This window comes from Podarcis gaigeae, assembly GCF_964106915.1.
Source record: "Podarcis gaigeae genome assembly, chromosome: 5".
Taxonomy (NCBI): domain Eukaryota; kingdom Metazoa; phylum Chordata; class Lepidosauria; order Squamata; family Lacertidae; genus Podarcis; species Podarcis gaigeae.
In genome coordinates this window covers 99519008-99539848 of record NC_139681.1, presented here as the reverse complement: position 1 = coordinate 99539848, position 20841 = coordinate 99519008, and the positions used below count along the sequence as shown (strand labels likewise).

The following is a 20841-nucleotide window of genomic DNA, read 5'->3' as shown; positions in this document are numbered from 1 at the left end:
GCGCGCCCAGCCGGTGACTTTCCTTCTGACCGTTTCCCCGCTTCCTGATGTGGGCGTTGCCAAACCTGACTCCTCTCCTCCCTCTGGTGGTGAGGACACTGGTCCCGACTCCTGGGACTCCCCCTCCCCACTGCGCTCTGGTGGAGACGCTGGTCCTGATCTCCAACTGCTGCTCAGGGACTCCCCGCTGGCCCCTTCCTCCTGGGGCTTCCCCCCTGGAACCCCCCTCGCTCTGGCCACCGGCGCTCCCTTCTGTGAGTCCTCCGATTCGCTAGAGAGGCTTGTGGAATAACTCTGGCCACTGTCACTGCCTGCGCCCCCCTCGTACTCCTCCTCCTCACTCTCCATTTGCTCCCCCTCCTGTGTCTCTCCTTCTGAACCCCTGACATATACACATACAAATTATAAAATGTCTTAACCTCTTTTTATGCATTACTTAATTTTATATTGTCTTTACCTCTCTTATCTTATCATTCCCCCCTTTTCCATTTTTACAATATTTCCAACAATACACCTCACAGAACTTCTTGCAAACCTACAAACGTCGTCTGATCATCACAAATACTTTTCATATAGTTCATAAATTTACTCCAGTCTTTGGTAAATTTCTGGTCTGCCGGTCTCAGATCCTTCCTGTTAATTTGTCTCATTCTGTGTAGTCCATCAACTTCATCCTCCATTCTTCAATCTTTGGCAATTCTTCTTGCTTCCATTTCTGGGCTAATAATATTCTAGCTGCTGTTACTGCAGCTACATGTAAGCTTACATTCAGAAATGCTTCTGGTTTCTTTGTAAATGTATATTTCAACATTTTTTTCAACTCGTTATATATCATCTCCCAAAAACATTTCACCTTTTTACGGCCCATCTAGCTCAGTTCTGTCCACTCTGACTGGCAGCAGCCTTCCAGGGTTTGGGACAAGGGTTCTCAGAATTGAAATCAGAAGGACCTTTTGCATGCAAAGCAGATGATCTGGTGCAGAATCATGGCCCTTCATCTCAGGTTGTGGGTTCGAATGCCACGTTGGGATGTGTACCCCTGTTTTTTTTAATCCCCTGTTTTCCCAGAACTCTGCTGAACTGCATGTACAGTACAAGGCGAGACGCCTCTCGCTGCCAGTTAAGCAAACAGCCCGTTTTATGAGTTCTGGCAGTTGCTTCCCGTTTCCGAAAAGCAACACATTTTCAGGGACACCTCCATGGCCCAGAGGTTGTGAGGGAATCTGCGCCGCTTGCTGCATTCGCTCTGGCATTGCCCCTTCCCATCGGGACATCCTTATTATGATATTTATTTGTTTATTTCCCACCCTCTGCCGTGAGGTCCTGGGAGGGTTATAACAATAAAACACAATATGAAAAAACCATTTCAGTTGTGTGTGTTTTTTAAAGACTTGCAATCATAAGAACAAGGTGGACTCTGAAAACTTCCACCTCAGGTGTCAGAAGGCCAAGGTAAAGAAGACTGAGCGGATAAGGGCTTTGGGCACCAAGGTGCCTGGAAATGAACTGGCAGCCAATGCAGCTGTTTTTCAAAAGGGGGTTATATGAGATCTCAATGGAACCCCAACCAGGGATCCAGCTGTTGCATTTTGGACCAATTGACCTTTCTGAGTCGTCTTCAAGGGCAGAACCACGTAGAGCGCATTGCAGTAGTCCAGTCTGGGAATTACCACAACACAGAATTGTTGGCATCTGTCTGTCTCATGAGACAATGGAGTGCACCTCCAGGGGTGAAGTCAAACCGGTGTGTTAGTAGCCCCAACATGACCTCCCTGGGCAGTGAGTCCAGAGGCCCAGCTTGGGGGTAATTCTGTTTTCTTTTTGAAATAATTTTCATTTGGTTTTACAAATACAAAGTCCAAATATATATTATCCATATACAGAGATTCCTCCAAATCTCAGGACTTCCCCCCACCCCCTCCATGGGTTCCCGTTTTGAACATTTAGAAATGTATATTCTTCCATAAATTTCCATGGTAATTTTTACACTACAAGTGAAATCAAAATTCTGCCAATGTTTCCATCTGCTTACAGTGGTCTTCTAAATAACTTATAAATTTTCCCTGTTCTTTTATAAAGTTTTTGTCCTCTTGGTTTCTGAGTTTTCCATTCATTTTTGCCATTTTGGCGTAGTTTAACAGCTTGGTTTGCCATTCCTCACTGGTAGGGACTCTGTTTTCTTTCCATCTCTGGGCTAGTAACATCCGGGCGGCTGTTGTTCCATACATGAAAAGTCTTTTCTGCTCCTTTGGAATGTCAGTACCTGTAATTCCTTTAAAAAATGCTTCTGCTTTCTTAACAAAAGTTATTTAAAACTTTTTTTTTTCATTTCATTATATACCATCTCCCAGAAAGCTTTTATTACCAGAGAAGTCCACCACATATGATAAAAGGTCCCTTCTTTTTCTTTACATTTCCAGCAGTTATTTGGACTTGTCCTATACATTTTTGCCAACTTACTAGGAGTCAAATCCCACCGGTATTTCATTTTCATATAATTATCTATCAGTGTACAACATGCCGTAAATTTCAAGCCTGCTTGCGGGTAATTCTAGTTCCACTGTTGTCACTTCAGGCTCATGTGGCTGTAAACCACTCTGTGATCTTCAGAGGAAGGACAATAAATAAATACTACTACAACAACAACAACAACAACAACAACAACAACTGTAATAATAAATGATGACTGGTTAAAATGCTATAATACTGCTATAAAAGTACTGTGCATAAGGGTCTTTAGTTATGTTCATTCATTCTGTTGGGTCTACTTTGAGTAAAACTTGCTTGAATCCCACCCATGTTGTTTTCATTGTACTTCATTTTGGCCTTGTGTAAATAAATAAACCAACCCTCTGGGATCTGCTGTGGAGCAGACACGCTCTTTCTTTCTTTCTTTCTTTCTTTCTTTCTTTCTTTCTTTCTTTCTTCTTTATGTCATAAAACTTATGCACTACTTGTTTGTAGAAAACCTCAGAGCACTTTGCACGCAGCCTCAGAGCCTCTTTCTTTTCCTTTCCTTTGCAGCTGAACCAGTTGGACAAGGCGGCTGATGCAGCCCACACCTTCTTCCTGGCAAACCCGGAGCACATGGAGGTTCAGCAAGACCTGGAGAATTACAGGACCTCAGCGGGGAAGGTGGACCTGATCGACCGAGAGGCCCGACCGCACATGGTAACGTTGCCAAAGAGCGAAATTGGGCCGCTTTATGGATCTGAAACAGAACCACCACTGAAATGCCACCAGAAATAACATGCAGAGCAAATCTGGTGGGATCCTGCTTGGGCAAAATCTTGGTGGGTTGACATGGGAGGCTCAAAGAGTTTAAGTAAGGTGAACCAAATGCTCTCTGGAGGCTCCAGCACATCCTGAGGTGTCCCCATCAGCTGTGTTGGCCAAGGCGGATGCTTTCTGTGGTCCAAAATATGTGGAGGACATCATCTTGGTCTAGGGAGTGAAGAGAAATGGATCGGTTTCTTTTTCTTTTTCTGAATCTGCCCTGCATCTAAGAGGCTGGTGACCAATACTGACCAGTAACAGGCCTCAAGGATCTCAAGGAGATTCTACCTTGCCTCTCTGAGGATGCAGAGTGGGGTCTTTGGCTCAGAAAATAGGTCATCTGCCACTGAGCCGTGGGTTCTCTGGATTTCTGGCACTGTCTCACTTGCATTTTGGGGATCCCCCTCTTTGGTGGTCTCCGTCAGTGACATCTTGCTCCTAAGGCTTATCCTTTGATGGCATGGATCTTCAGGAAAGAGACTGAAAATGAAGCTGCCGGTATCATAACACCTTTATACAAAACTATGGTGCAACCACATTTGAAATACAGTGGTAATAATAATAATAATAATAATAATAATAATAATAATAATTTATTATTTGTACCCCGCCCATCTGGCTGGGTTTCCCCAGCCACTCTGGGCGGCTTCCACAGAAACCAAAAATACACTAAACTTCCCTGAACAGGGCTGCCTTAAGATGTCTTCTGAATATCAGGTAGTTGTTTATCGCTTTGACATCAGGTGGGAGGGCGTTCCACAGGGCAGGAGCCACCACCGAGAAGGCCCTCTGCCTGGTTCCCTGCAGCTTTGCTTCTCGCAGCGAGGGAACCGCCAGAAGCCCCTCGGAGCTGGACCTCAGCGTCCGGGTGGAACGATGGGGGTGGAGACGTTCCTTCAGGTCTACTGGACCCAGGCCGTTTAGGGCTTTAAAGGTCAGCACCAGCACTTTGAATTGTGCTCGGAAACGTACTGGTACCTTGGGTTAAGTACTTAATTCGTTCTGGAGGTCTGTTCTTAACCTGAAACTGTTCCTAACCTGAAGCACCACTTTAGCTAATGGGACCTCCCACTGCCGCCAGGCCACCGGAGCACAATTTCTGTTCTCATCCTGAAGCAAAGTACTTAACCCGAGGTACTATTTCTGGGTTAGCGGAGTCTGTAACCGGAAGCATGTGTAACCTGAAGCATATGTAACCCGAGGTACCACTGTACTGCATAGGGTTCTGGTTGCCTCACCTCAATAAGGATATTGTAGAGTTGGAAAAGGTTCAGGAAAAGGCAACCAAACTGATCAGGGGGGTGAAGTGACTTCCCTGTGCAGAAAGGCTTCAGCACTGGGGACTATTTAGTTCAGGCCAGAGGTTTTCAACCTTTTGGGGTCCACAACTCCCTTGTCCAACTCCCTTCTTTCTGCAGCACCCTCGTGGGGCTCAGGAGCCCAGTGAGGTCAACCCTTGCCCGCAGAGCTGGCAGCCCCTCACCCTTTTTCAAACACCCTCCCTTGTGGAGTGTTCCCTCGGCCTCCTCTCCCCCCTCCTTGGGAGTCCTTTGAGCAGCTGCTGCTGCTGCTGCCCCTGGTCTCTGAGCTGCCCCACGGAGAGGTGCCTCCTCACACTGCCCCACAGGGGCCTGGGACTTGTCTGTCCATTCCCAACAGCAAGGGCTGGCAGGCTGGCAGACTGGGCTCCCTCACCAGCTAGCTTGCTTGCTTGCTTACTCTGAGGCCACCTCAGCTCCTGGCAACCAGCACCCCACGGCCAGCCCCAGAGGGATCCTTCACCTGCGGAGCTTGTAGCCAGGGCTGCTGCAACAAACAGCTGTGCAAGCCTTTGGGAGGCAGAGATGTGAGAGGGCATCAGAGGGAAGGAAAGAGGGACAGAGGACAGTGTTGCCCACAGCACCCCTGACCATCATTCAAGGCACCCCAGGGTGTCATGGCACACAGGTTGAAAACCACTGGTTTAGAGAAAAGTAGAGGAAGGGGTGACCTGATAGAGGTTTATGAAACCATGCATGGCATGGAGGAAATGGATAGAGCTTTGCTCCCTCTCTTCTAACACTAGAACTCCAATCAGCATTAATAATAATAATAATAATAATAATAATAATAATAATAATAATAAAAATAATTTTATTTATACCCTGCCCTCCCCAACCAGAGTGGGGCCCAGGGTGGCTAACACCAGTAAAATTACAATAAAAACATAATGGGGGGGGGGAAGCCAATTTAAAATACAGGTTAAAATGCAATTTAAAATACAGCCTCGTTTTAAAAGTAGCCCATGGATCAAAACTATAAGGGGAGGGAAAACATAAGGGTCAGACCGAGTCCAAACCAAAGGCCAGGCGGAACAGCTCTGTCTTGCAGGCCCTGCAGAAAGATGTCAAGTCCCACAGAGCCCTGGTCTCTTGTGACAGAGCGTTCCACCAAGTCGGGGCCAGTACTGAAAAGGCCCTGGCCCTAGTTGAAGGAAACTGAGTCTTGGAAGATTCAGGACAGATCAAATGGAGTCCTTCTTCACACAGCGCACCGTTAAAGTATTTTCCATGTCCTTAATGTTCTTTTGGTATTACAGGAGGACTATCTTTTGGGAGTGAAGCATTACGACAAAGAAGAGTATCATGCGGCAATTGAGTTCCTGGAGAGGGCGCTGAGGGGCTACCATGTGGCTGATACAGAGTGTCGGGTCTTGTGTGAAGGATCGCAGAAATTTGAGGACTATGAATACCTGGACTATAAGGCCACCCTCTACGAAGGGATCGCAGGTAGGGAGTTGCAGAGTGCGGCCACGCTAAAGTATTGATTTATTCCAAATGCAGAATACGGGGGTATTTCACAACCCCCTGTGACAGGGCCAGGTGAGCTGATTCAAGTGATTGAGGAGCACCTATGAACTAACTGGTCTGAAGGGCTTAAGAATAGAATAGAATAGAATTTATTATTTATACCCCGCCCATCTGTCTGGGTTTCCCCAGCCACTCTGGGCGGCTTCCAACAAAGTATTAAAATACAGTAGTCTGTTAAACATTAAAAGCTTCCCTACAGAGGGCTGCCTTCAGATGTCTTCTAAAAATCTGGTAGTTGTTTTTCTCTTTGACATCTGGTGGGAGGGTGTTCCACAGGGCAGGTGCCACTACCGAGAAGGCCCTCTGCCTGGTTCCCTGTAACCTCGCTTCTTGCAGTGAGGGAACCGCCAGAAGGCCCCCGGAGCTGGACCTCAGCATCTGGGCACAACGATGGGGGTGGAGATGCTCCTTCAGGTCTATTGGGCTGAGGCCATTTAGGGCTTTAAATCTCAGCACCAACACTCTGAATTGTGCTCGGAAACGTACTGGGAGCCAATGTAGGTCTTTCAGGACCAGTGTTATGTGATCTTGGCGGCTGCTCCCAGTCCCCAGTTTGGCTGCCGCATTCTGGATTAGTTGTAGTTTCCAGGTCACCTTCAAAGGTAGCCCCACATAGAGCACATTGCAGTAGTCCAAGCGTGAGATAACTAGAGTATGCACCACTCTGGCGAGACAGTCTGCGGGCAGGAAGGGTCTCATCCTGCGTACCAGATGGAGCTGGTAAACAGCTGCCCTGGCGACAGAACTGAACTGCGCCTCCATGAACAGCTGTGAGTCCAAAATGACTCCCAGGCTGCACGCCTGGTCCTTCAGGGGCACAGTTACCCCATTCAGGACCAGGGACTCCTCCACACCCGCCAGCCTCCTGTCCCCCCAAAACAGTACTTCTGTCTTGTCAGGATTCAACCTTAATCTGTTAGCCGCCATCCATCCTCTATCCGTTTAAGGGCTTTATATACTAATAATAACACCTTGAACTTGACCCTGTGGCAAATCAACAAGCAGTGGAGCTCTCTGAGCACAGGGGTTATATGGAGGAGGCAAGGCTTCACTCCTGTCAGCAATCGTGCTGCAGCATTCTGCTCTAACTGCAGCTTCCCAGGGAAGCCCCACACAGAATGCATTGCAGTAATCTAGAAGTAGGCTGGAGAATGCACACACTGGGGATCTGGGTTCAAGGACAACTGCCTGCCCCTAACACCATCTCATCTTCCTCTCCTATCTCCTCCTTGATCCAATCTTGCATGGTTTCCGTGGTGGGTCTGGTTCCACGCTAGAGCCTCAGCCCATCCGGGGGCCTCGTGCTGCCTGCCAGTCACAAGGGCTGGCCTTGTTTGCAAAGGTCGCCTCTTCAGCCCTCTCCTTCTCTAGGTAGCCGCTGGCAAGTGCTCCGGGGTCCTGTGCGAGGACACCACCAGTATGCGAAGATCCAAAATCTGCCGAGCGAAACATTTTCTTCCTTGGCCACCAGCCCAGCAGGGTTAAGGATGGAGAGCATCATAAATGGCTTGATTGGCCGTTGGGGGAAAACACTGGCGAGGGTTCAAGGCCTGCTTGGCTGGAGGAGGCTTATTTAGCTGGGCCAGGAGAAGGGCTGGGGTTTATTTATCTCTCCTCCAGCTGCTGCTACTATGGAAAATGAAAGCTGCCGTTCAGAGGAGCAAACCACAAGCGTGCAGCAGTCCAGGTTCCTGCAAGCCGTGGGCTCCTAGGAGGCTGAGCCTGCTGACTGAGGATAACAGGACAGGAGCTCTCCCTCTTCCTCCCAGGTGGGGGCCAGCTTGCCCCCCTCCATCCTCTTCATCTCCACTTGGGTTGGTTTTGCAGCTCAGCTGCAGATGCCCTCCTTGACCTCTCTGTGCCACCCCCTGTTCTTTTAAGATGTCACAGGAGGAGGGGGGCTCAGAACTTGGACAAAGGGGTTTGGCTGCCCTCTTCATTCTTGTTGTTGTTGTTTAGTCGTTTAGTCGTGTTCGACTCTTTGTGACCCCCTGGACCAGAGCACGCCAGGCACTTCTGTCTTCCACTGCCTCCCGCAGTTTAGTCAAACTCATGCTGGTAGCTTCAAGAACTCTGTCCCACCATCTCGTCCTCTGTTGTCCCCTTCTCCTTGTGCCCTCCATCTTTCCCAACATCAGGGTCTTTTCTCTCTTCTCATGAGGTGCTCTCTTCTCATGAGTCTTCTCTTCTCATAAGGTGGCCAAAGTCTTGGAGCCTCAGCTTCACGTTCTGTCCTTCCAGTGAGCACTCAGTGCTGATTTCCTCCAGAATGGATAGGTTGGATCTTCTTGCAGTCCATGTGACTCTCAAGAGTCTCCTCCAGCACCAGAATTCAAAAGCATCCATTCTTTGATGATCAGCCTTCTTGATGGTCCAGCTCTCACTTCCATACATCACTACTGGGAAAACCAGAGCTTTAACTATACGGACCTTTGTCGGCAAGGTGATGTCTCTGCTTTTTAAGATGCTGTCTAGGTTTGTCATTGCTTTTCTCCATTTTTAGTCATAGGCTACAATAGAATAGTAGAACTGGAAGGGACCCCCCCCCCCCCGGGTCATCTGGTTCTGCCCCTTGCAGTGCCGGAACTGCAGCCAGAGAACCCCTGACAGACGGCCATCCAACTTCTGCTTAAATACCTCTGGCGAAGGAGAGTCCACCACCTTCCAAGGGAATCCGCTCCACTGTCAGACAGTTCTTACTGTCAGAAAGTTCTTCTGAATGTTTAATTGGAATCTCCTTTATTGGAACTTGAAGCCATGGGTTCGAGTCCCACCCTTCCAGAGCAGGAAAATACAAGCATGCTCCCTCTTCCATGCGACAGCCCTTGAGATATTTGATTTATATACTGCCCTTTCATCCAAAGATCCCAGGGCGGTGTACCACATGAAGAACATAAATTTATGGATCATCATCATCATCAGAATCATAGAACTCCCTAGTCAAACTCCCTGCAAGGCAGGAACATTTCCCTGTGGGGGTTGAATCCACAACCTTGACATGATGAGCACCGCAACTGAGATAACTTCCTTGCACATAATACAGACAATAATAGCAGACAGCATACTAAAAAAATAATCTTCCACATTTCCTGAGCTGGTGTGGATGGCGAATGTCTGAAGAATCGGAAATAAAATCTCGCCCGATGACATAAAAGCATTCTAGATCCTTCGTCGTCCTGGAAACAGACAGTTTATGTGTTATTTCCCCCGCAATAGCCAAAGTCCTTAAGTTCTTATACGACAAAGACAAATGGAGGTGGTTTTTAAAAAGGTTTTCCATTGCTGAGCTGTGGAAATCCTAGCATCAGCAGACATCCATGCCCAAAGTTCTTTACGGCGGCAAGCTCTCATGTTGTCAGTCCACATGTTCAGTAATGTCAGGATTTCACTCGTGGATGTCCAGTGGTCCTGAATTTTGGAACAGGAGGCAGGGACAGCCACCAGCCTAGATGGCTTTAAAATAGACAAAAGCGTGGAAGAGGAGAGGGCTATCGGTGGCTACGAGCCTTACAAACTCTGCTCTGCCACCGCAGTTGGAGGGAGGGATGCTTCTGAATGGCCGTTGCTGGAAACCTCAGATGGAGAGAGTTGCTCGTGTGGGTCCTGTGGTGGCTACACAAGGAAGTGTCCTGAAGGTAGAAGATTTGCATTCATTTGGTTTAAGCCTCTTTGCGTGGCAAGTCCCCCCCCCCAGTGGAAATAAAGACACATGACACAGTTATTAGGGAAAAGGTGCTTAATAAGGTCACAACTTTATTGGTTACAGGTGATGAGCGGTATTGGCTTAGGCATTGGTCCTAACCGACTATATCCCACTTCAGCCCGTCCGCTGGAATCCGGGAAGGGTTAACCACCAGTAGGGGGAGTCCTGCTGAAGTACATCAACTAGGAACCCCCCCCCCCGGGGTCACCAATAGGGGGCGTGCCTTAGGCCCTCACCTCCCCAGACTTCGGACAGGGCCATGCCCCCCAGAATCCTTTACCGGACTACCCTTCAATATGTGGGGCAGGTGATGGCGCTACCTTCCCTCTTCCATCTGCAAAACAATACCAATGCCTAACCGCCAATACCCAGAAAGTTGTGGTGCTTTGCTACGAGGTAGGCTGGTGCCAATTTGCCAAGTGGAAAAATTCCTACCAGGCCCCTCAACGGCGACCAACCAAGGTCCATAGCAAGGTCAAGGAACGGAAACTTTATAGGGTGGGAGGGTGGGAAAAGCAGGAACAGCTGGCAGGTGGCAAAGAGGGAGATCCCTGGGCACATTCTGCTTTAAATAGGGCGGGCCATGTCCCCTGAGCCAGCCGATTGGCTGGCCAGGGGGTGACGCGGCCGGGTATTCCCCCAATCACGCGAGGGCCGCGTGGAAAAGAGAGGAAGTTTTTTCTTCTTTTTTGACGGCATTCTTGTGTTCTGCGATACGTGCATTTATTCGTCTGTTTGTTTGTCCAATGTACGTGGCTGGGCAGACTTTGCAGGGTATTTCATAGATCCCTTGGTTTTCCAACTGGATTTTATCCTTGGGGTTTCTGAGGATATTGGCTATTTTTTGGTTGGTGCAAAAGGCTGTTTTGATATTGTGTTTATGGAGGATTTTGCTAATTTTATCTGTAGTGCCCTTGATATAAGGAAGGAGGGCCATGCCATTGTTTTCTTCTGTGTCTTGGTTTTTGGGGGGTGTTTCCTTTTGGATTAGCTTCGTAATCCTGTTTTGCTGGTATCCATTGGCAATTAACACATTTGAGAGATTCTGTAACTCAGTTGTCAAGTGGTCTTTGTCAGCCAGGCGTTTGGTTCTGGAGATGAGAGTCTTGGCTACGGAGTTTATTTGTGCAGGGTGGTGGTGTGATTGTGCATGTAAGTAGCGGTTGGTGTGTGTTTTTTTCCGGTAGATAGTGTGTCCTAGGGAGCCATCAGGTTTTTTGTAGATTAGGACGTCAAGGAAGGGAAGTTGGTTGTTGGCTTCTATTTCCATAGTGAATTGTATTTTGGGGTGTAAGTTGTTGAGATGTGTGAGGAAGCTATCCAGTTTTTCCTTCCCGTGTGGCCAAATTACAAAGGTGTCGTCAACATATCTGAGCCAAAGTGTGGGTTTGTGTTCTGACTTGTCTAAAGCATTGGTTTCAAAGTGTTCCATGTACAGGTTTGCGATGACCGGTGAGAGGGGTGATCCCATAGGTGCTCCTTCTATCTGTTTGTATCTTTGTCCATTGTGGATGAAGTACGTGTTGGTTAGGCAGTGGTTGGTCAGGTCCAAGATGTATTCGGGGGGATTGTATTTGTTTTGAATAGCTGTCAAGGCTTCATTAATGGGCACTTGTGTGAAGAGAGATACAACATCGAAGCTCACAAGTAGGTCATTAGGATGTAGGTTTTGCTTCTTTATTGTTTCTATGAACTGGAAGGAGTTTGGTACGTGTGAAGAGATGGATTCTGCATAGGGCTGGAGTTGCTTGGCGAGAAATTTAGCGAGATTTTGTAGAGGTGAGCCTATGGAGCTGACTATTGGTCTGAGTGGTGTTCCTTCTTTGTGTATCTTGGGGAGGCCGTAGAGTTTGGGGCATCTGGATGATTTTTCTCTGGGGATGATTCTTAGCTGGATTTCTTCACTGATAGGAGAGGCTTTTATTTTGGATTTGGTGGTTTTTTCCAGATAGGTGGTGGGATCTGTTTTTATAGGTTTGTAGGCAGGATCTTGGAGTAGCTTTGATAGTTTTGCTTGGTAGTCCGATGTGTTCATCACCACTGTGGCATTACCTTTGTCTGCTGGGAGAATGATTATGTTGTTGTCTTTCCTCAGGTTGGTGAGTGCTTTCTGTTCTTCTTTGTGTAAATTGCTTCTGGGTGGTTTGCTGGAGCAGAGGATGTTGGTGACTTCAAGTCTGATTTTATTGGCTTCATCTGGGTTGAATTTGGTTAGGCTAGCTTCGACTCCGCATATGATGTTTTCCGTGGGGATGCGTCTCGGGGCGACTGCAAAGTTGAAACCTTTGGAGAGTACTTTGGTTTCAGTTGTGGTGAGGATCCTGTCTGATATGTTATGTACTGTTTGTTTCATGGGTTGCTGTGGAGGGTGGCCGGGCTTCTGGCGTTTCTCTAGTTTGTGGAGTTTGTTGGTGTGTGTGTCTGTCTTATGTGAGGTCTCCGTTTCAGCTCTCCAGACGGCTAGTTGTTTGCATTTGTCCCAGAGTGCAGGGTGGATTTTGTTACAGAGTTTGAGGTGAAGAGTGAGTAGATCTTTGTTGGTTTGGTCTAGTAGGTATCTTTTCTTGTGTAGTTCGTTTCTGATTAGGGATAGTTCAGTTCGTTTCAGGATCCTTTCGGTGGCTGGGGTTTTAGAATGGAATTTAAGTTGGAAGCATGTGGGAATTAATTTGTTGTCTCGGCAGTTGCGTAGGAACAAGAGATCACATAAGATGGTGGCTCTTCGGACTTCTAGTTTCTCGTAGGTTCTTGTCAGCTGGAAGGTTTCCTCCCCGTAGAGGTAAGATATTTGCTTTCGTAGATTTTCACGGGTACAGGAATGCAGGTTTTGGTGTCCTCGGGTGTCTTCCCGTGTAAAAGTTGGGGTGTCTAGGCGACGTTTCGACGAGGTCTCACTCGTCATCTTCAGGCTGGTGCTTTCGGCTTCTTGTTACTGGAACAGAGCGGGATCTCAATGTTTGAGTTCCTATAAATACTGTAGAGGGGGTGTGGTGTCTAGCCTCCAATGTTCTGGGCAGAGAGGAAGTTCCCAGGCTAGTGTGCCTTTTCTTCTTTTGTTCCTTAATTACTTGAGAGATACCTTGAGTGATTTCTTGAGTGATATCCTGAGTACCACTTAGGTGGGTCATTAGGTGTGGATTAGTTGCTAAAGTCTTTGTGTCTTGACCTCTTTTCCAACACATGTCTTCCTCTCTTTTCCAACACATGAAAGAAACAGGACACGAAATTAATTTTGCAGATTCCAAATTGCTGTTTAACACGGAACATCACCACAAGAGAATAATCATGGAAGCCATCGAGATAGAGAAACACCCTCACAACATGAACAAGCGTGACGACACATCCCGCTTGCCAGACATCTGGAAATTAGCCCTCCCCACAAAAACTGACACCAGATCCAGAGGCACACAGAACGCCAACACCAATCAACCACACCAGACCCAAACCCAGACCCTCTCCACAGATGAATTACTGACACCATCCAGTAGCCAATCCATGGTGGCACCTCCGGATGCTGCACCCCCCTGCAATCCCTACACAGATCTGGCTGACACAAGCCACAAAACCACAGCTCGCCCCTATACACGAAGCCAAGCCAAAGCACAACTAAGTGCAATACAGCCATCTTCTCAGGAAAACTCTTCACAAAGTTCAAGAGGTCAAGACACAAAGACTTTAGCAACTAATCCACACCTAATGACCCACCTAAGTGGTACTCAGGATATCACTCAAGAAATCACTCAAGGTATCTCTCAAGTAATTAAGGAACAAAAGAAGAAAAGGCACACTAGCCTGGGAACTTCCTCTCTGCCCAGAACATTGGAGGCTAGACACCACACCCCCTCTACAGTATTTATAGGAACTCAAACATTGAGATCCCGCTCTGTTCCAGTAACAAGAAGCCGAAAGCACCAGCCTGAAGATGACGAGTGAGACCTCGTCGAAACGTCGCCTAGACACCCCAACTTTTACACGGGAAGACACCCGAGGACACCAAAACCTGCATATATATATATATATATATATATATATATATATATATATATATATATTATTAAAGGTTTTTTGGTTACAAAATAAAAACACAAACAAGAATATTACATATCATAACATAATTTTCTTATTTCCTTTGGACTTCCTCACATCTCCCGCTCCTACGTTCCAAGTTATAAAATTACACCAGCAATTTATCACCTTGTTTCATCCTTACTGTCTAGTTTCCAATGTTATATCTCAAATTTTAGATACCTTAATCTTACTCCTTAAAAAATTAAACTTATCCAAATAGTTATCCAAAAAGTTGTTTTTTCTTGCATTTAACTTGTCTTCCTGCAGGAGCTAGCTTTTCCACCAGCCTCTTGCCGTTCCTCATCCAGCAATGGCTATTCCATCAGGCTGCAGGGAGAGTCCAGCTTCCCGTTCTTCCTCTCCTTGAACTGCAGCCTTTGTAAGAGCTCTAGAACTAAGAGCTGTCAGCATCGCCCTGGAGCCAGTGCACCAACTGGACTCATGCACCTCAACCCCGACTGGGCTAGGCGAGCTGGGTAGCACTGCCAGAGACCACCTTTCTCACAGGAACAGGTCACAGTGCTGTGGACTCACAGCTTAGAGCTGAGAGCACCGGATTCACTGTCTCAATAATACAGTCGTTGCGCAGCAGAGTTTTGCAGAGTCTTGCAGAGTATAAACCACTCGGAGAGCAGCTCTGTAGAATATCTTCCTTTTATTCTGTAACTACAACTATGATACAAAACTATATACAGAGCTGAATATTCTAAGCATAAATCAATGCTACACTGAGAGTCTGCAGCTGCTCTTAGCAGCAACCTTATCTCTAGACACAATCTCTAACACTCTCTCTCTCTCCCCGATACACTGACTGACTGACTCTCTCTCACACACACAGATGTGGTGCTGGGGCAGAATAAGTAGATAGCAGAACACGCCTCCTCCTCTCTGGAGAGTCAGCAGAGACCATCAGGAGATCATCAGGAGATTCTTGGGTATGGGAGGGGTGAAATCTCCTCAAGAGCAAGAGCCCGGATTTGCTTCATGCAGCTTGCTAAACGGAAAGCTTCATGGTTGCTGCTGTTGTTAGCTGAATTCCTGCAAGGGTAGTGTGAAAGGGTGAAGGTAGAAGAGCTGTGACTGTGCTCTCTTCCCTTGCTTCCTGCTTTGAAGGGACAGGAAGGCTAACAGACAGAGCGTGTCAGCCTGCCCATCCTTGAGCCAAGGTCAGCAATCCCTTTCTGTGGCCTTCCCGATTCATGGACTTGCGACTCGATCTCCCTCGCTGCCTCCCTGTATCTGCCTAAACATTTAAGGCACAAACACAGGCTTGAAGCAAAAGCCAAACACATCTGCTTGGCTATTGCAGGACATTCCAGCCCGTTCCTTGCCATCAGCTCAAGCAGAAATTCAACCCACTCCCCTGTTTCTTCAAGGGGAGATTTGGAGAGCTGTCCGTGGGCGTGCAAAGCCTGATTTTCCACATGCTCCCCCAAACATTGCAAAGTACAGAGGGATTAGTGCATTACCAAGAATCAGGAAAGAGAGAATGTGCCTCCACTCAGCTCCTTTATTGTCCCTCTGGATCACTCCCCCGCTCCTCATCCCACTCCCCCCTAATTCCACTTTCACTAGATCATCGCCATGTTCCCCCCCCCCTCGCTGTGCATTGCAGGGACGCCACAAAACATAATAAAACTGCATGTATAACTGTATCAAGTCTGCTAATGTGCACTAGTCATGGTTGTGTGCTCAGGTAGAAATTGGCGATGACATGCTGGGCTGCTGGCCATGGTCCATTGAGAAGGCAGGCAGGCAGGACCAACGCGATTTGTGGGTGCCAGCTGGATAAAAAGGGTTTCCAGGGTGGGTGGAGGGAGACAAGGGCACAATCACTCAGGAGAAGGCAGGGGCAGCTCAGACAGGGTGCGGTGAGGAGTCGCGAGGGTGGCATGGCTCTAGGGCAGTGAAAGATGGCAAGGGAAAGATGGAAATGCAGGACTTAATCTCCCTGTTTCACTTTGCATTTTGCCCTTTCTTCTTGTTGCCTCCACATCACTCCCAACAGGTGGGGGCGAAGAGGTTAGAGACAGAGGGTTGTTGAAATATACTCAGAGTTGAGAGTAGATTCCATGCTCTTTATTCAGCTCATAGTGGTGAGGAGGAATGGAAGTTCCCCCAGAATGTCTGCTTTATATACAGTGGTACCTGGGGTTACATACGCTTCAGGATACATACGCTTCAGGTTACAGACTCCGCTAACCCAGGAATAGTGCTTCAGGTTAAGAACTTTGCTTCAGGATAAGAACAGAAATTGTGCAGCAGCAGCAGGAGGCCCCATTAGCTAAAGTGGTGCTTCAGGTTAAGAACAGTTTCAGGTTAAGAACGGACCTCCGGAACAAATTAAGTACTTAACCCGAGATACCGCTGTACATTATTTACACAATGGGCCCCACGTGATTGGCTAATTCCAGGATTCTCCCGTAGGCCAATCAGGTTGCGGATTCACTTCCACCTGGAGCTGGATTGGGTGGCTCCTGTGGACCAATCAGACTGCTGCATTCTGAATCCTATTGTTCTAAGACCAATCAGACTGCTGCATTCTGAATCCTATTGTTCTAGGACCAATCAGACTGCTGCATTCTGAATCCTATTGTTCTAGGACCAATCAGACTGTTGTATTTTGGATCCTATTCAACTCAGTATGTTGTGTGTCGTCTTGCAGTGATATCAAGCTCCTCTCTGCAAGGAGGATGGTCTGTGGGGGCCTGTTGGCTGAAGGGCAGCCTTTCAGTTCAGTAGAAAGGAATTCAGAGCAAGCGTTTCATATTCTGGAGTTGGAATCCTGCAGAAACTTGGGAGGAGGGGAAAGTGATTGATGTCACAGTGGCCCTGAAGCCTGGGCACGCGGCAAAGTCTTCCTTTGCCCTTCTCCTACCTAAAACACAAGACCCTTAAGTGTTTAGGGGCATGATATTTCAGAGGGGACAAAGCTCAGGCTACAGATGCATCCTTCCTGTGGCTGTTCAGAAAGTCCCTCCTACCTGAGGAGGAGAGGGCAGATTAAGTACAAAAGTGACTCTCCATCCCAACCGATGCCTGTTTAAAGGTAAAGGGACCCCTGACCATTAGGTCCAATCGCAGATGACTCTGGGGTTGCGGCGCTCATCTCGCTTTATTGGCCGAGGAAGCCGGCGTACAGCTTCCGGGTCATGTGGCCAGCATGACTAAGCCGCTTCTGGTGAACCAGAGCAGCGCAAGGCTCCGTTTACCTTCCCGCCAGAGCGGTACCTATTTATCTACTTGCACTTTGACGTGCTTTTGAACTGCTAGGTTGGCAGGAGCAGGGACCGAGCAACGGGAGCTCACCCCGTCGCGGGGATTCGAACTGCCGACCTTCTAATCAGCAAGTCCTAGGCTCTGTGGTTTAACCCACAGTGACACCCGAGTCCCATGCCTGTTTAAAGGTAAAGGTAAAGGTACCCCTGCCCGTACGGGCCAGTCTTGCCAGACTCTGGGGTTGTGCGCCCATCTCACTCAAGAGGCCAGGGGCCAGCGCTGTCCGGAGACACTTCCGGGTCACGTGGCCAGCGTGACAAAGCTGCATCTGGCGAGCCAGAGCCGCACACGGAAACGCCGTTTACCTTCCCGCTGGTAAGCGGTCCCTATTTATCTACTTGCACCCGGAGGTGCTTTCGAACTGCTAGGTTGGCAGGCGCTGGGACCGAGCAGTGGGAGCGCACCCCGCCGCAGGGATTCGAACCGCCGACCTTTCGATCGGCAAGTCCTAGGCGCTGAGGAGTGACTTAAGCCCCGCACATTGCCTTCTGTTTATCTAGCTCCTTTTGAATTATGGCTCGGGGGATTGCGATACTTCATCTGATTCCCATCACCAATGGTCTGCAGATGGCGGGTGGCTCACAACCTCTTCTGCGTAACATTTTGCAGCTGGAAGAAAATGCCACTTTGACAAAAATCATTAGTTGCTTTCCCCCGCCCACGGGAAGGGACTTAATTTAAGGAAACAAAACACTTATAGATCATCATGAGCATTATCATCCCTCCCTACTCATAAGGTCATAAGTTTATTTTTTTTCTAACCAAAGTCCACAATAAACTTGTATTAGGCAATTTTGTTTTCGGCAAGTTTTGGGCGAAGACATACTGCTGTGTTAGCAGAACCAAAGTGACCTCCCTGTTGGAAATGTGTTGATGAGTATTTGGCAAAATATTGCTCAAAAAAAGATACGCTAATATACCTAGATTAAAATGTGAAGTACTGGATGGAAGAAAAATTAGTAAGGAAAGATAATAAGAATATATAGATGATTTGAGAAGATTGTAGGATGCAAAGATTCTTGTAAATTGTATAATGTGGAGGAAATCGAGTGGGGGCGGAGAGAAGTTGGAGGAAGGAGAAAAGAAGAATGCGGTGGATTGAGGAAATGTAAATGTAAATGTATAGGGGGATGGGAGAAAATGGCGTTGGCTTTATTGTAATGCAATATGTGTAAACCAATAAAAAAGAATATATATATATATATATACACACACACACACACACACACACACACACACACAGTGGTACCTCGGGTTACATACGCTTCAGGTTACATATGCTTCAGGTTACAGACTCTGCTAACCCAGAAATATTACCTCGGGTTAAGAATTTTGCTTCAGGATGAGAACAGAAATTGTGCAGCGTCAGCGGGAGGCCCCATTAGCTAAAGTGGTGCTTCAGGTTACGAACAGTTTCAGGTTAAGAACAGACCTCCAGAATGAATTAAGTTCTTAACCTGAGGTACCACTGTATACAAAACAGACAAAGTGACCTCCCTGAGATTCAAGCCCAGGCAGTGTGTCCCAGATGAGAAGACCCCCCTCTTGGTCTCACTGATGGGCTCCAGAAGAAAGCAGAGTAAGACGTTTGGCACCACCTTGGCCGCAGGAGTTACCCGAAGGAGACATACAAGACGCCACCCAACCACTTTAGGGACTACGCTCAGGATTTGTGTAGAGTTTAGTCCTGAGATTTTTATTCTTCCAAGGATGTCCCACAAGGCAGTGGAGGTTTCATTCTCCTAGATGGGCTGCCTTCCCAGACTGATGAGCCCCATCTGTCTGTTAGGCAATAGTATTAATAAAATAATTCAGAACATACAGTCAAACCTTGGCTCCCGAACAACTCCGTTTTTGAACGTTCCCGCTCCCGAAAACCGAAAAGCCAGAAGTAAATGCTCTGGTTTTTGAACGTTTTTTTGGAAGCCAAATGTCTGAAATTGTTTCCGCTTGAGAGCAGGAAACTCCTGCAACCAATCAGAAGATGTGCCTCGGTTGTTGAACATTTCGGAAGCCGAACGGGCTTCTGGAATAGATTATGTTTGACAACAAAGGTTTGACTGTATATCCATAATTGGCGGGGGGGGGGGGGATCGTAATATAAAAAATACTTTGACAAGTTCCTGAGCATTAAAATGCGGTTTCCCTTCTGCACCTCTGGAAGTTCCAATTCTAAAGTTATTTTGCTTTCTGAAAATCTAATTTGCCAACATATGTGATGCAAGAGAGACACAAACAAGCTGAAATCCAGCTTGATTTCACATTAAACCTCCAAATCACCACAACAATTTATAGTGATTTTATCTAACTCGTTTTTCCTGATTTCTTTTGCAGAGAGTGCATAGAGGGGCCTCTCTCTGTGTTACGGAAATATCATTGTCCCTTAAAAGAAATCAGACTCTTTCTGCTGTTTGCTTGTGTGAACAAAGGTTTCAGAAAGCGATCTCTTGGGTCTCTATTTAGGGGGCAGGCTAGCAGATGATGAGTGATGCCTTCCTGCTGAGGTTGACCACAAATACAAATAGGTAGCTGTGTTGGTCTGCCATAGTCAAAACAAAAAAAATTCCTTCCAGTAGCACCTTAAAGACCAACTAAGTCAGTTCTTGGTATGAGCTTTCGTGTGCATGCACACTTCTTCAGATACACTGAAACAGAAGATTGAAGTGTTAATACTACAACCAGACCTAACACGGACACTGGCACCAGAGCCTGCAATAAACCCAGATGCCAACTTTGCTGCCACATACACCCGGACAACACCATTACTGGCCCCAACAACATCACACATACCATCTCGGGACTATTTAATTGCTCATCGTCTAACATTGTGTATGCCATCAAATGCCAACAGTGTCCTTCAGCTCTCTATATTGGACAAACAGGCCAGACCTTACGCCAAAGAATAAACGGACATAAATCGGACATCAGGAATCACAAGACAGAGAAACCAGTAGGAGAACACTTCAATCTCCCAGGACATTCTATACAAGATCTCAAAGTAGCTGTTTTACTACAAAGGAATTTCAGAAATAGACTGGAAAGAGAAGCTGCTGAATTACAACTTATCACCAAACTTAAAACCATTGAGAAACCTGGCCTGAACAAAGACCTTGGATTCTTACCTCATTATACATGACAAAGCCATTTTTCACCTTTTCACCCCTTGCTTCTCCCTGTAAGACCTATTGCAGTCGTTAAGAGTCGTCAACAGGCTCATCACAGCTATCTGCCAATCACCCATTCCCACCAGCCTTCTGAGTAATACCCCTCCCCACCTTCTCACTATATAGAAGGGTCTGGAAACTTCTGTTTCAGTGTATCTGAAGAAGTGTGCATGCACATGAAAGCTCATACCAAGAACTGACTTAGTTGGTCTTTAAGGTGCTACTGGAAGGAATTTTTTTTGTTTTCACAAATACAAAGTCGGTCTGCATATGGGACCCCCCCCACCCCTTCCTTATATTTAACCTTGTTTTCATTTCATCAGTTGAATGAAATGCGAGTGGACATCCAAAATATGAGAACATAAGCAGAGCCTGCAGGATCAGACCAGTGGTCCCTGCTGTGCTCACGGGGGCCAGCCAGAAGCCACAAAGGCAAACCCACAAGCAGGACCTGAGTGCGAGAGCTACTCTCCCCTACTGCAGTTTCAAGCAACAGGCATTC

The 20841-nt window shown here is 47.2% G+C and overlaps 1 protein-coding gene across 2 annotated transcripts in view; it reads left to right on the top strand.

Moving 5' to 3' along the window:
• Nucleotides 1-20841, top strand: part of P3H2 (prolyl 3-hydroxylase 2) — a 127205-nt gene that overhangs the window by 75975 nt on the left and 30389 nt on the right. For both annotated transcript variants that reach the window (XM_083739477.1, XM_083739478.1), the window contains exons 2-3: nucleotides 3025-3171; nucleotides 5855-6044. In XM_083739477.1, coding sequence (XP_083595603.1) covers nucleotides 3025-3171; nucleotides 5855-6044 — 337 coding nt within the window. The remainder of the gene's footprint in view (nucleotides 1-3024; nucleotides 3172-5854; nucleotides 6045-20841) is intronic.